We start from the raw sequence: 13,302 nt of genomic DNA, 5'->3' as shown, positions 1-13,302 counted from the left end.
AAGGATTAGAAGTGAAAGGCGTTGCGGACAATTGGGTAAGAGAGGAAAGAAGCTGATGATGAACAGGGCTGAGTTAATGTTGAACGATGGGGAAAATGTGCATCAGGACTGGAGGGGGGTTTGAGTGGGTATATGGACTATCAGAGGCAGCCCCGGGCTCTCAGCTAGAGAGCTGAATTCTCCCAGCTTCTGTGCACAGACAGGCTGCACAGGACACACACCATGGATATGGAACAAAAGCAGACACACATTCCTTTCTCCTTCCCTGGCTGAGTTTAACTGAGTTTAAAGACAGGCAGCTTGAAGCAGTGGCCACGTCTCAGCACCGCCCACATTCACACTCGCCACCATCCTTTCAGCCCTCTCCAAAAGGAGTCATCGCCTCTCTGTTTCATTCCCCCGGAAATCCAGCCTCCCCCAGCCCACCTACAGCAGAGGCAGCTCCTTATTTCCCCTCCCTGCACAGCCCCAGGCGCGACTCTTGAGCCCAGCTTAGCTCCAGGAGCAGTCTAAACTTCTCTCACTCCACACACAGCTCTCCTCTTCGCAAATTCCAGATCAAAGGTTTTACTTTTTCAAAGTAATCAAAGACCATGGATGCCCTCAAGAAGAAGATGCAAATGCTGAAATTGGAAAAGGAAAATGCTATGGACAAAGCCGATCAGGCAGAAGTTGATAAGAAGGCGGCTGAGGACAGGTGTATGCAGGTAAGGACCGGGTCACCCCAGGAGTTGAATGGATATTTCTATTGTGGGGATGAAGTCACCCCCCTCAGTCCTCTTCTTAAATCGGGGACAGTGTTTTTGTTAGGTGACTAACATGAGGAAGATGATTTTTTTTCTCTGAAATAGCTCTCATGTTGAGGACTTTGTTGATTACAGCCAGCGCCCACTCCCCTCTCCCCTAAAAGTGTAAAATATTCACAGTGGGAAATGAATATGAAATGGATTTGAAGCTATTGACATGCAGAGTCAGTAAAACACACTGTGTGTATCAGCTCCCAGTTGTGAAACCCTGTACAAGCACCACTCTACCTTCAACTCCTGGCTAGGCTAATAGGTTGACTGTGCCTTTCTGAAATATTTTGAGGTGGTTATTTTTTTGGGGGATGGGGTGGGTAAGGGTTTGGCTGTTGCCTCTAAATGAAAGTCCAGTGTTACGCAAGGAGAACGCATGGTTGCACAATGGTTAGCACTGCTATCCAGGGACTGGATTCAATTCCCTATTTGGGTTGCTGTCTGTGTGGAGTTTGCACATTCTCCCTGTGTCTGTGTGGGTTTCCTCCAGCTGCTCCGGTTTCCATCCACAGTCCGAAAGATGTGCAAGTTAGGTGCATTGGACATGTTAAATTAACCTTTAGTATTCCAGGATGTGATAGGTTAGCAGGATTAGCAGAGTAAGTAAGCAGGGATAGGGCTTGGGTGGGATTGTTGTTGGTGCAGACTCGATGGACTGAATGGCCTCCTTTTGCACTGTAGGGTTTCTATGGTTTCTACGGTATGTCAGGAGAGAGACAAAGAGAGAGTAAGTGTGAAAGGGGAAATACTGAAAGAATTTCTCCGGATCTTTCACAAGTTGAAGGATAAAGCACATATTTGGAGCTCACAAATCCTGGATGAGCAGTGACATGTCATGTGAAGTCATAATGCTGTAAATCTGACTATTAACAAGTCATCTTAGCAATGTTTGCCACATTGAACAGTTTTTAGAGGATTCTCTCACTCCCCTCCTCCTCATCTTTCTGACAAATATGTATGGCTCAGACTGCTAGTTCAAGTTTGTTTGTGACTGGTATTTTCTTCCCAGTTTCCCCACCTTTCCCTTTTTCTCTTGAAATGTAATGATCCTTGCCAGGGTAGAGCTTTCTGATGCCTCACTAAGGTGACTACACTTCATAGGAACACAGGAATTAGGAGCAGAAGTAGGCAAATCCAGCCTGCGCCGCCATTCAATCAGGTCATGGCTGACATCTCCCTGGTGTTAAATCCACCTTCCCACCTGTTCCCAATATCCCCTTATCCTTTTTTCGTTAAGTAGTTCAGGTATGAATACAGACAAAATGGCAGCAGGTTATCCCATTGCAGGAGGCATCACAACCAAGCTGGACATTGTCCTCATCCACATACACACACATCCAGCTTCCAGTGAAAGACAACCCTGGAGGATTTTCCTTAGCTCAGGAACACTGAGACCGTGTATATTACAGCTGGTTTAATATCAAAATAAATCAACTGACAAATATCTGGAACATGGTGACGAAATATTTCAAAAGGACAATAGTGGAAGAATGTCACATTTATTAAGCTCGTGTTATCAAAATAATGATGTGCATTTTTATAGCGATCACTGAACATCTCAAAGCACATTACAGCCAATGAAATACTTTCTGAACTGTTAGCGCGTTTGTAATGTAAGAAATGTGGCAACTAACTCAGGCTGCACGGTGGCACAGTGGTCAGCACTGCAGCCTCACAGCACCAGGGATCTGGATTCAATACCTACCTTGGGTCACTGTCTGCATGTTGGTCTGCGTTGCCTCCGGGCACTAAGGTTTCCTCCTACAGTCCAAAGTTGTATGGGTCAGGTCGATTGGCTCTGACAAATTACTCTTTAGTGTCCAAAGATGTGTAGGTTTGATGGATAAAGGAGGGAGTGGTAGGCCTGGTTAAAATCCACTGTCAGAGAGCTGGTGCAGACTTGATGGGCTGAACGGCCTCCTGCTGCACAGTGGGTGTTCTATGGGAGAATGAAAGATAATTTGCACTTAGCAAACTCTCACAGAGATCAGATAGCCTATTTGTTGTGACATTGTCTGCGGGATAAATATTGATGTGGAGATGCCGGCGTTGGACTGGGGTAAACACAGCAAGAAGTCTCACAACACAATAGACTGTAAAGACTCGCATTCTAATCAGTGTTCTGTAAACTGTGTGTGCCTTTATATGCTCTGTTTGAGACCAGAACTCTCCACTCACCTGACAAACGGGCAAACCCCGAAAGCTTGTGGGTTTACTATCAAATAAACTTGTTGGATTTTAACCTGGTGTTGTGTGACTTTTTACTGGATAAATATCGGCCAGGAGACCGGTGATAATTCCCCTCTTCTTTGTAATCCTGCTTTCAGATCTTCTACATCCACCCAACCAGGCATCTCTGACACTGCAGCACTCTTTCAGCATGACGCTGGAGCATTGGTCTTGATTTTTGTATCTCAACCCGTGTCATTCTCCCCGTGTCTGGTTGGGTTCCCTCCAGGTGGTCCGGTTTCCTCCCACTGTCTAAAAATATGTGGGTTAGGTTGATTGACCATAGCGAATTGACCCTAGCATCAGGGGAATTAGCAGGGTAAATATGTGGAGTTACAGGAATAGGGCCTGGATGAGCTTGTGGTTGGTGCAGACTTGGTGGACCAAATGGCCTCTTTCTGCACTGTAGGGATGCTATGAAATCCTGGCCTGGGAGGATTTAAATGTGTTAGCAACTGAGCTACCATTTTAAATATTGAACTTTCAGTAACAGCAAAATGGACGCACAGAAATGAATGATCGGTCAGGTACATTTTGTGCTGGAATGTCATGTAGCTTTAAATTTATTAATATAATCTTTGTTGATTCTTTAGCTGGAAGAAGAGATCATCAGCTTGCAGAAGAAGCAAAAAGCAACCGAAGATGAGCTTGACAAGTGCTCCGAAACCTTGCGAAATACTCAAGGAAAGCTGGAGCTAGCAGAGAAGAAAGCAACTGATGTGAGTCATTTTGATAGCACAAATCACATTAAATTAACTCCTCCACCACAGAACCAATGAACAGTTGGGCAAGTCCATCACCTCACATAAAATACTATTGCCCAAATATAGTGCAGAACTATCTCCAGTGACACAGACTTCACCTTGTGGGGTAGTATCATGCCCTCTCTTTGAAGGAGCAGTTCTCTCATAGATATGAATTAAACATGGCTGCCGCTGCCAGATGCTGAGACTGCCATTTTGTTCTCAGTCACTAGGGCCTCTGTTTTGTTCAGGCGGACTGAGTTCATGCTGTTTGAGGAGCTCTGCGTGTGTTCTGTTGCATACTAAACCCATTCACTAGTGGAAACACGTCAAATTTGGAACACAAGTGACCACATTATATTGCTAAATGATTTCTATTGGAAATTTCACATTGACAATTTTAATTTATTTCCATTAACCTTTTCCACCTCTCCCTTATGAATTGACCATTATTAATGGAAAGAACTAAACATTACAGCAGCAATTCCCTTACATTGATTTGGCTACCTACTACCTGCCAACTTTCAGATCAGTCGAGGAGCTGCCTACCATGGTAGGTGGATGTAAAAGATCTCAGGATAGGGAAGAAGAACAGTTCTCCCTAAAAGCCTGGTCAATATTTATCTCTCGGCCAATCACAGAATCCCTACAGCGCAGAAAAAGGCTATTCGGCCCGTTGTGTCTGCACTGACCCTCTGACAGAGTGAATTACCTACGCCCCCTCCCCTACCCTATTCCCATAACCCCACGTATTTACCTCGCTAGCCTAACATGTTGGGGATACCAAGAGGTAATTTATCATGGCTAATCCACCTAACCCACGCAACTTTGTGACTGTGGGAGGAAAGCGGAGCAACTGGAGGAAACCCACACAGACATGGGGAGATTGTGCAAATTACCCAAGTTACCCAAGGCTGAAATTGAACCTGGGTCCCTGGCACTATGAGGCAGCAGTGCTAACCACTTTGCCACTTTGGGGGTGGCAAAGTGGCACAGCAGTTAGCACTGCTGCCTCGCAGTGCCAGGGACCCAGGTTCAATTCCTGACGAGTCACTGTCTGTATGGAGTTTGCACATTTCCTCCGTGTCTGCACGGGTTTCCTCTGGGTGCTCTGGTTTCCTCCCACACTCCAAAGATGTGCAGCTTAGATGAATTGGTCATGCTAAATTCTCCCTCAGTGTACCCGAACAGGCACCAGAGTGTGGTGACTAGGGGATTTTCACAGTAACTTCATTGCAGTGTGAATGTAAGCCTACTTGTGACTAATAAACTTTCAAAACCATGCCACCCATCAGAACTGTAAACAGAATACCTGTCCAATTATTACTTTTTTCTAATAGAAACTTGTTGAGCACTCATTGGCTGCAACATTTGTTACATTGCAACAGAGATTGCATTTCAAGAATACTTTATTAGCTTTAAAGCACCTTTGGACGTCCAGAGGTTGTGAGAGATGGAATATAAACACAAGTTTATTTTCTGACGTGTGTTAAATTAGATTTGAGCCACTAGAGGACGCTGCTGACTAAGTCAAGACGAACAAGTTTGGCATTGACTGCTTTCTATGTACCATGGGGTAATGGAAGTGTGGCTGGACAAGAGTGTGGAACATTATGCTTTCCAACATATTTTAAATGGAAAAGCAGGAAACAGATTTTATGGCGACTCAAGCGAGTTTCTATCGTGCTTCATTGTAGCAATGTAGGAAGCTAAAGATGGAGAAGTCAGAGGGGGAAAGGAGTAGAATTAAAATGACAGGCGACTGGAAGTTGGGGGTTATGTTTAATTTGATTTGATTTATTATTGTCATATATATTAACACACAGTGAAAAGTATTGTTTCTTGTTCGCTATACCGACAAAGCGTACCGTTCACAGAGAAGGAAACGCGAGAGTGCAGAATGTAGTGTTACAGTCATAGCCAGGGTGTAGAGAAAGATCAACATAATGCAAGGTAGGTCCACTTAAAAGTCTGACAGCAGCAGCTGTTCTCGAGTCGGTTGGTACATGACCCCAGGCTTTTGTATCTTTTTCCCGATGGAAGAAGGTGGAAAAGAGAATGTCTGGGTGCGAGGCACCCTTAAATTATGCTGGCTGCTTTGCTGGGGCAGCAGGAAGTATAGACAGAGCCAATGGATGGGATATTTCCAAACTGAATGGAGGTGTTTGGCAAAGTGGTAACCCAGTCTGCATTTGCTCCCCCTTATCTTGAGCTGTGACTACAGTGCAGTATAATAAATGGAAAGAATTGCAAATTAATCACAGTTTTACCTGGGAGGAGTGTTTTGGGCCTTAGACAATGGGAGGGGAGGAAGTAAAGGAGCAGGTGTTAACTCTCCTGTGTTTGGAAAGGTGACTGGAACAGAGGAGTGAATGTTGAAGGTTACAAAGAATCAGGTTATTCAAAATATTCATCAGCTAATAAATTTAAAATAACCTTTCAAGCCACCTCTACTGTCACTTACATTATATTGAAATTGTTATGGTTGCAAACACTTGCTGTCAACTTTTTTCATTGTAAATCCCAATATTCACAATTACGATGGAAAGAGCCCTGGTAAATTGTTCGTAGTATAATTCACCCTCATGCCTGTTGCGGTGTGTCATCGACTGTAGCATATTGCAGAGGCAATGCAACCAACAGTAACTTTCTGTTTTCCAAACTCCATATGTTTTTCCATTTAACTATAAGTAATAAAATAAAGTCGAATATAAAGCAGAACAGAGACAGAATGTAGGATGTTGAACGTGTATTTGAATTACTTCTGTATGTATTGCCCCGTTTATACCCTCCCTTTTAAGTCTAAATGACTGTACATGTCTTTGATTCCCTACCAGTAAACAGATATTACAGCACGCGGACCGGACGTTTGCCTAACTGGTCCGCACACACCTCCTCCCACCATTCTTCATGTGACATCCTATCAGCATAACTTTCCCCAGCATGAGTGATAGATCAATAAGTGATTAAAAACCTTATGTCTGCATACACTTCCTGTCTAAAAAACTTAATTCCTGCTGTCATTCTTTTTGTTAGATATTTGTGCCAACATTGTAAGCATCATAAATTCCTGCGTCAACATTTATAATAAATGCAGACTTCATCCTGCAATTGAAACATTTGAGGGCTGAGGGATTTCCTCCCACACATTTCTCAGAACATTGAACATTTCGTTTCTGAAAATGTTTGATTCTGCATTATTTGCAAAATTTCTAATGCAAAATAATTTGCCATATTTCAAAATAACTTCATTTCTTTAGAAAATGCTGAAGTTCCTGAGGAAGTAAGGCCACTCGCTGTCTTCACCTTTGGACTATCCTGAATCCCTAGAATACCAACAGTACAGAAGGAGGCCATTTGGCCCATCCAGTCTCCACCAACCACAATTCCACCCAGGCCCTATCCCCGTAACCCCATGTGTTTGCCCTGCCAATCCCCTTGACATGAAGGGACAATTTACCATGGCTAATCAACCTAACCTACACATCTTTGGAGTGTGGGAGGAAAGTGGAGCACATGGAGGAAACCCCCGTACCAAAGGAAGTATTTTCTCCCTATCAACTCTGTCAAAATTTTTAAACATCTTCAACATCTCAGTCAGATCACTTTTTATCCTTCTATAATCAAGTCTATTCTATGCAACCAGTCCTCATCATTTAACCCTTTTAGCCTTGGTATCATTCTGCTGAATCTAAATTGTACACCACCTCCTCACAGCCCCCAGTCCCTCACCAGGCCAATGTATTTTCACTGAAGCACAGCTTCCAGCAATGAATATTCCAGATGGGATTTAACCAGAGCTCTGTCCAGCTGTAAGTTTTGGAAGTGGAGAGATTGTCAGAAGGGGAAGAAGCAGTGAGAATGATTATGAAATAGGGGTAGAAAGATAACCTCTACGGGTTTCTTTCACCACAAGGGTGGAATTGTCCCAGATTTTGCCCATGTCCAATGTTGGATGAGGAATGTGTCACTGGATCCACCGAAGCCAGTGATGGTTTTTACCGCCATTTCTTTTATTTATTTGTGGAACATGGGCATCGCTGGCTGGCCAACATTTAAGGCCTATTTCCAGTTGCCAGAGGGCAGTTGAGTGTCAACCACATTGCTGTAACTCTGGTATCACATGTAGGCCAGACCAGGTAAGGACGGCAGATTTCCTTCCCTAAAGAGCATTAGTGAACCAGATGGGTTTTTCCGATAAGGGTTTCATGATCATTAGTACATCCTTAATTCGATTTTTTTAATTGAATTCAAATTCCACCATCTGCCATGGCAGGATTTGAACCCAGGTCCCCAGAACATTGGCTGAGTTTCTGGATTAAAAGTCTAGCGATAATCCCACTCGGCCATCGCTTCCCCATTATGCAGCACTTTGTGCAAAAAATGATCAGGTACATATGAGCTTAACGTTGGATCTCTGATTTGCCTGCCTCTACCTTGACCTTAGAGCTTCAATAATCCAGCCCATATATTTGAAGGGGTGCGTTTCAAATGATAGGAATCTTCTGAAGAGATCTGGCCACCAAGTTGATGCAAAGTCTTCAGTTTGATTGATTCCTGACCAAAACTCCATTGACATCTGCCCTACACCATGTGCCTGAGCAATGGCAGCTTTGGCCACTCAGTTACATCATGTGCTGTCAGCACAAGAGTTGACCTTAGCCTAACCTACACTCCCAGGCTGAGTGATTTGTTCAGACCATGAGGGTTAATGTTCTATGCCGATATAACTGGAATGCTGGGTGATCCATGCATCACCCTTAGTAAGTGATCCGTGCCCACTTGTCACTAGAGGATCCTCAAACTCATCCAGCTGCCCAATACTTCTGAGCAACTGAACGCTGAGTTAATTTTAAAGTCTGGACAGCATGGTAGCACAGTGGTGAGCACTGCTGCCTCATAGCAACAGGGACCCCGGTTCGATTCTCGGCTTGGGTCACTGTCTGTGTGGAGTCTGTGCGTTCTCTTGAATCCATGTGGGTTTCCTCCGAGTGCTCCGGTTTCCTCCCACAGTCTGAAAGATATGCTGGTTAGATGCATTAGCCGTGCTAAATTCTCTCTCTGTGTATCCGAACAGGCACCGGAGTGTGGTGACTAGGGGATTTTCACAGTAACTTCATTGCAGTGTTAATGTAAACCTACTTGTGATGCTAATAAATAAACTTAAAGCCTGGGTATGAGGGGCTAACATCACAATCAGGAATTAGTGTTGCTTGAGTGGGCATAACTGCTTCAGAAGCCAAACCCAAGTATGGCAATGGAGCTGATATTAAATTGTCTCAGGTGTGGAAGAATGCTCAATCTTGAAATGCTTTGCCAATTGCATACATCAAAGATTCCAGCATGTGGGCACTACAATGAGATGCATATTTATTAGAATGATGTTCCTGATATTGGACAGCGGGAAACCCGGCCCGCCATTGACGGGGGCAGGGGGACCATTGCGCCCTGCGTTTATGCCACAGGGCAATGTGCCTAGGGCCTTCTTCTGATATTTTCTTGTTGCGTCTCTAAACATGCCCGCCACGAATGGGAATGGTAAATCTGCCTACGTGCACTGGCAGCTGTTAGTGACTCCGTTTTCACCACACCCACCCCAGACCAACAATTTACCAGAAAAGAGAAAAAAAAGGAGAGAAACATGAAGGTGACTGAAATAGAAGCGAAAGGTTGAAGTTAAAGGTAGAGAAACCGAAGAGTAATAGAGAGATTGAAGTATAAGAGGAGAGTCAGTACCAATAGCATGAAACTAGCACGTACAGGTGAGAGAGAGATAATTGATTTAAATGTGTGCAACATCATGAGAGATTCATTACTGTGTTTGAAATATATTATTCACTGAATTAATTGTGACTCTGATCCTAACTGCCTGGTTTACTTTCACAGATTTTCCTTAGTTATACCAGTTAATCTGCGTTATGAATGTTTTATTCAGGAAGAAAGTGATTAGTAAGGTACAGTAGGTAAATGTGTGGATTGTAGACAATAAAGAACAAGAGGGTTTCCACTTCTCTTTAAATCACCAACAGGGGGCGGCACAGGAGCACAGTGGTTAGCACTGCTGCCTCACAGCACCAGGGATCCGGGTTTCATTCCTGGTTTGGGTCACTGTCTGTGTGGAGTTTGCACGTTTTCCCTGTGTCTGTGTGGGTTTCCTCCGGGTGCTCTGGTTTCATAAGAACATAAGAAATAGGAGCAGAAGTAGGCCATCTAGCCCTTCGAGCCTGCCCCGCCATTCAATAAGATCATGGCTGATCTGTCGTGGCTCAGTTCCACTTTCCCGCCCTCTCCCCATAACCCTTAATCCCCTCTCTTATCAAAAACCCATCAACCCGCGTCTTAAAAATATTTAGCGAGGCAGCCTCCACCACTTCAACGGGCAGAGAAGTCCAGACATTCACCACCCTTTGAGTGAAGAAGTTCCTCCTCAACTCCGTTCTAAACTGCCCCCCCCTTTATCTTGAGGCTGTGCCCCCTAGTCCAACTGTCCTTTCTGAGCGGGAAGAGTCTCTCCACCTCTATCCTATCCATCCCATTCATCATCTTATACGTCTCAATGAGATCTCCCCTCATTCTTCTAAACTCTAACGAGTACAAGCCTAGTTTATTCAGCCTCTCCTCATAGCTCAACCCCCTCAACTCCGGTATCAGCCTAGTAAACCTCCTCTGCGCTCCCTCCAAGGCCAAAATATCCTTGCGTAAATGCGGCGACCAAAACTGCACACAGTACTCCAGCTGCGGCCTCACCAATGCCCTATACAGCTGCAGCAAGACCTCCCTACTTTTATATTCAATCCCCCTCGCTATGAAGGCCAGCATCCCATTCGCCTTCCTGACCACCTGCTGCACCTGCAGGCTGGGTTTTTGCGACTCATGCACAAGGACCCCGAGGTCCCTCTGCACCATCGCCTGCTGCAGTTTTTCGCCACGTAAGTAATAGTCCTCCACAACCTCCCACAACCTGAAAGATGTGCTGGTTAGGTGCGTTGACCCAAACAGGTGACTCGAGGAATTTCACAATAACTTTGTTACAGTGTTAATGTAAGTCTTACTTGTGACCAATAAATAATAAACTTTATGTCCGGGTTAGATCGATCAAGTCTATGCATTATTCTCATGTCATCGTTCTGCCTACATTCCCTTTTTTTTCTAGTAGTCAGTGCTGATTTGAAATAAATGGACTCTTTCTGTGCACTCAGTCACCTTATGTCATTGCTGAGATTTTCCTGACCTCACCATATTGGATTGGCTAAACGCACTATTGAGACTTCTTCAGTCCTTAATGCCACCATTAACACTCCCTTTGTCTTGTGTCCATGACACCTTTGTCAATTGCTCCTTAGCTCTGACCTATTCCTTACCTTCTATTCCGTCTCACCACCTCCAAGCCTCTCTCCAACTATATCATTCATTGTATTTCAGTCTCTCTTCCGTAGAAAAGTCATACAGTCTCGAAACGTTAACTCTGTTTCTCTCACCATAGATGCTGCCACACCTGCTGAGTTTATCCAGTTATGTCTCTGTTTTTATATTAGAGAAAATCAGAGTTGGGAGGGATGCCTGTGTGGAAGGGCGGCTGCCTGATTTTCTGCTTATTAATTTGATGGATAAAATGTCTGAGATGTCCAAAGATGTGCGGGCTAGTAACATACGCACCACACAAATGCCAGATAATGACTATCACCAATAAGAGACACTCTAACCACTACTCCTCTCATTCAGTGGTGTAGCCATCACTGAATTCCCCCACTATCAACATCCTCAGGGTTACCATTGACCGGAAACTCAACTGGATTCACCACGTTAACAAAGTGGCTACAAGAGCTGGTCAGAGGCTCGGAATACTGTGGCAAGTAACTCACCTCCTAACTTCCCAGAGTCTATCCACCATCTACAAGGCACAAGTTAGGAGTGTGATACAATATTCCCCACTTGCCTGGATGGCTGCAGCTCCAACAACACTCAACAAGCTTGACACCATCCAGGACAAAGCAGCCTGCTTTACTGGCACCACATTTACAAACATTCAATCCCTCCACCACTGATGCTCAGTAGCAGCAGTATGTACTATCTACAAGATGCACTGCAGCAATTCACCAAAGATTCTTAGTACCTTCCAAACCTGCAACCACTTCCATCTGGAAGGACAGGGGCAACTGATACATGGGAACACCACCACCTGCAAATTCCTCTCCAAGCCACTCACCATCCTGACTTATACATCACCGTTCCTTCACAGCCACTGGGTCAAAATCCTGGAATTCCCTCCCTAATGGCATTGCGGGTCAACCCACAGAACATGGACTGCAGTGATTCAAGAAGGCAGCTCACCTCCACCTTCTCAAGGGCAACTAAGGATGGGCAACAAATGCTGGCCAGCCAACGATGCCCATGTCCCACGAATGAATTAAAAAACATTGGCCATGCTAAATTTCCCCTTTGTGTCAGGGGGACTAGTGGGGTAAGTATATGGGGTGACGGGGACAGGGCCTGGACGGAATTTTTGTCAGTGAAGGCTCGATGGACCGAATGGCCTTCTTCTGCACTGTAAGGATTTTATGATTCTATAAATGTCCTTTTGTGAGCTTCACCTGGGTGATACCATACACCTTGCAACATGTCTGAATATATCTAACTGCCATTTTAATCAACTCTACAGAAACACTTGGTCCCAAGAAGAGGGGTTTCTGGATTTAGTTTTTCAGGCTACCGATCTCTCTATCCCCCCAAGCCTCCCACCTCGCCCGGGTTGAATCTTGTTTACAGCGAACAGCACATTGTCTCTGTTTCCTAAACTTCAGATACTGTTTGAAAATATGACTGACAGTAGAACTAAGGGAACGGCAGTTTATACAGGTAAGCAGCTCCTCTTCCACAGGAGGAAACATTTCTGACTAGGGATTTTCTGGGAGTTGCTGATGTTCTGCTACATAACTACCTCAGATCATTGTTCACATTCCCAGGAGTGAATAAAAAGCAATGTTTTACAATGTGTAACTGAGTTCCAGCTGCTCTCATGATAAACTTACATGAGCTGCTCCAGGAGAACTTTGGAACTTTGATTTTGTCGAGGCTGAGAGACTCTCCAGGTGAATGAGCAGTGAGATTTTACATTATTTCCAATAATTAACAGGTTGTATTATTTGTTGTTAGAATGTGGGCTTCAGTGGCTATGCTAGCATTTATTGCTCATCCCTAATTGCCCTTGAGAGGAGGTGATGGAGTCACCACCGCTGCTGTCCATGCAGTGTAGGTACACCCACAGTGCTGTTAGGAAGGGAGTTCCAGGATTTTGACCCGTGACAATGAAGGAACAGCGGCATATTTCCATGTCAGGATGGTGAGTGACTTGGAAGGGAGCCTCCAGGTGGTGGTGTCCTCATCTATCTGTTGTCCTTGATCTAGTTTAGTTAGCTCTTTAGAGGCGAAATGCTTCTAGTGAGTTAATTGTGAAACAAAAAGATAAAAGCAAAATACTACGATGCTAGAATCTGAAACAAAAACAGAAAATCTCAGCAGGTCTGACAGCATCT

The 13,302-nt window shown here is 44.5% G+C and overlaps 1 protein-coding gene across 3 annotated transcripts in view; it reads left to right on the top strand.

Moving 5' to 3' along the window:
• Positions 1–404: 404 nt before the first annotated feature.
• LOC145357621 (uncharacterized) overlaps positions 405–13,302 on the top strand; it is a 107,599-nt gene continuing 94,701 nt past the window's right edge. The window contains exons 1-2 of one of the 3 annotated variants that reach the window (XM_080211427.1): positions 405–707; positions 3,620–3,745. In XM_080211427.1, coding sequence (XP_080067553.1) covers positions 594–707; positions 3,620–3,745 — 240 coding nt within the window. In that variant the 5' untranslated portion in view covers positions 405–593. The remainder of the gene's footprint in view (positions 708–3,619; positions 3,746–13,302) is intronic. The other 2 variants (XM_080211173.1, XM_080211109.1) reach the window with 2 other exon arrangements.

The sequence above is a fragment of the Carcharhinus amblyrhynchos genome, chromosome 1, assembly GCF_965287045.1.
Source record: "Carcharhinus amblyrhynchos chromosome 1, sCarAmb.v2.hapA, whole genome shotgun sequence".
Lineage (NCBI taxonomy): Eukaryota > Metazoa > Chordata > Chondrichthyes > Carcharhiniformes > Carcharhinidae > Carcharhinus > Carcharhinus amblyrhynchos.
The sequence above is the reverse complement of the archived record's forward strand: the minus strand, read 5'-3'. Positions and strand labels throughout refer to the sequence as shown.